Source organism: Ziziphus jujuba, chromosome 8, assembly GCF_031755915.1.
Source record: "Ziziphus jujuba cultivar Dongzao chromosome 8, ASM3175591v1".
Classification (NCBI taxonomy): domain Eukaryota; kingdom Viridiplantae; phylum Streptophyta; class Magnoliopsida; order Rosales; family Rhamnaceae; genus Ziziphus; species Ziziphus jujuba.
Window position 1 is genome coordinate 13,403,491 of NC_083386.1, and position 2,475 is coordinate 13,405,965.

Genomic DNA, 2,475 nt, shown 5'->3' on the forward strand with positions numbered 1-2,475 from the left:
AACAAAACAAAATCAAAATTGACATGGCGAGTATGGTGACGGGAGAGGTTTGGAAAAATCAGTAGGAGGGGACATGGTTGGAAAAATATAAAAGAGCTGGAAATTTTAAATGAGTGTCTATTTGTGATGAAGGGGACATGGTTGGAGCCAGGAAGGAGTGGACGAAAAATTCCAATCCAGGAAAGAGTGGACGAAAATTATAAAATTAATAGACAGTTTCTTTTTTTTTTTTTTTTTTTTTTTTTCTTTTTGTGTGGGCTGACTGAAGAGAAATGTTGAACTTTCAGCACAATCACATTTCAAACTCTACAAAAGATTTAAAAAAATATAAAAATAAAAATAAAAATAAAAACTCAATAAAAGGAATTGTCCAAAGAAAAATGACTATAAAAGGAGATACGTATATGTTCGTGTTCCATTAAAAAGAAAAAAGCAAAAAGAAAAAAATACCAAGCTAAGTACCACTCTTTAATGAATATCTCTCACCATATGGAGTTCCCAATGTTGGCAGTCTGTCTATTCTCCGTATTCTATACCATCTCCATCCTCTGGAAGATTGTTCTTCAATGGAGATCATCAGACAGAACCTGCTACATGCTAGCCTATGAATGCTTCAAACCGGCCGACTTCCAGAAGGTCGATGTCCATTCCAGCGCCGAAATCATCTTGAGAAACAAGAATCTGGGACTCGAAGACTACAGATTCATGTTGAAAACCATGGCCAGTTCAGGCCTTGGCGAAGAAACCTATGGTCCGAAAACTGTCATGGCCGGTCGAGAACAATGTCCAACTCTCTCCGATGCCTTTTCGGAGATGGATGAAATCATCTTCGGAACCCTCGACAAGCTCTTTGCCAGAACGCAAATTCCTCCGTCGGAAATTTCCATACTCATCGTCAACGTCGCTTTATTTGCTCCTTCACCTTCTCTTACATCTCGGATCGTCAACAGGTATTCGTATTTCAATTATCAATCCTTATGCTTAGTTGATTTACTACTTTACTCTAAAAAATGGGTCATCATTACATTTATATTATTTTTTTTTACAGGTATAAAATGAGGGAGGACATCAAGTCCTTCAACCTGTCAGGAATGGGCTGCAGTGCTAGTATCATCGCTGTCGAGGTCGTCCAGAACTTGTTCGTCACGAAAAAGAACTCGTATGCCATTGTTGTGAGCACCGAATGCATGGGAACCAACTGGTACTGCGGGAAAGAAAGATCCATGATGATCTCCAACATTCTCTTCCGAAGCGGAGGCTGTTCGATGCTCTTCACGAACAAAAAGGCTTTAAAGCACCGTTCCATTTTGAAATTGAACTGCCTGGTTCGAACCCATACAGGTTCGGATGATGAAGCGTATAATTGTTGCATAGAAGTAGAAGATGAAGAAGGATATAAAGGTTTTCATCTCTCCAAGAATCTCACAAAAGTAGCAGCTAAGGCGTTGACATCGAACCTTAAAGTTCTTTTACCTAAAATTCTTCCACTAAGCGAACAACTTCGCTACATGATTTTACTTGCACGGAACAAAATTAGAATTATTAGTTCTTCCAAGACTGAAAATGCCAGGATTGATTTGAACATCAAGTCTGGCATCGATCACTTCTGCGTCCACCCAGGTAGTCGTGGTGTTATCGATGGTATTGGCAAGAGCTTGAAGCTAAGTGAATATGATCTTGAACCATCTAGAATGGCACTTCACAGGTTTGGCAATACATCATCTGGTGGATTTTGGTATGCTTTAGGTTATATGGAGGCCAAAAAGAGGCTAAAGAAAGGTGACAAGATTTTGATGATAGGGTTAGGAGCAGGATTCAAATGCAACAACTGTGTTTGGGAGGTAACTAGGGATTTGGATGATGTTAATGTGTGGAGAGATTGCATAGATAGTTACCCTCGTAGTTCAGGTGTGAATCCCTTCAAGGAGACCTATGGTTGGATCAACGAAGAATATCTAAACTTCGTTCGGTTCGATCCTACGTCATTTTGATATACATAGTTGAATCCCGCTTATCCGTTAGCGGTTGATGGCGTGGTATAAAACTCAATATGGTACTAGCTAAAGCTCTATGTGCTACATGTTTTGTCTTATATTTTAATCATGTTGTACGTAAGCCCGATTAATAATCGTGGATATAAAGTGATCATTAAGTTGCAATGCCTTAATTTTCTTTTCATTAGTTCTCTTAGATTTATGATCAATAAAGCAAATAGTTCTTTGTCTCAAAACGTATACAAAAACGTTAGAAAACTCATTAATGATGGTGCCTTTGATAATGTTTATTTTTTGGGTTTTTTTTTTTTACTTAATTATGTAGTAATTGTTTACTTCAAATTTTTGTAAGTTTAATTTAGGAGTGGTTAGAATTTGTTAGATATATTAAATAATAACAAATTTGCTAAGGAAAAAAACTATATATATAAATACCAAATTAAAATCCATTTTAAACTGTTAATTTGTTTATGTTCTTTTT

At 37.0% G+C, this 2,475-nt stretch overlaps 1 protein-coding gene across 1 annotated transcript; it reads left to right on the forward strand.

The window, feature by feature from the left end:
- The first annotated feature begins 385 nt into the window (after positions 1–385).
- On the forward strand, positions 386–2,178 carry LOC107413579 (3-ketoacyl-CoA synthase 19). Its single transcript, XM_016021565.4, has 2 exons — positions 386–950; positions 1,049–2,178. Exons 1-2 carry the CDS (start codon positions 472–474, stop codon positions 1,989–1,991), a joined length of 1,422 nt encoding a protein of 473 aa, XP_015877051.3. The 5' UTR covers positions 386–471; the 3' UTR covers positions 1,992–2,178.
- Positions 2,179–2,475: the final 297 nt, after the last annotated feature.

What these genes read in the sequence shown, in the direction of transcription:
- LOC107413579 (XM_016021565.4), top strand. Translation starts at nt 472, where the DNA reads ATGAATATCTCTCACCATATGGAGTTCCCAATGTTGGCAGTCTGTCTA. An exon ending in ACATCTCGGATCGTCAACAG is followed by an intron (nt 951 to 1,048) that starts GTATTCGTATTT and finishes TTTTTTTTACAG; the next exon opens with GTATAAAATGAGGGAGGACA.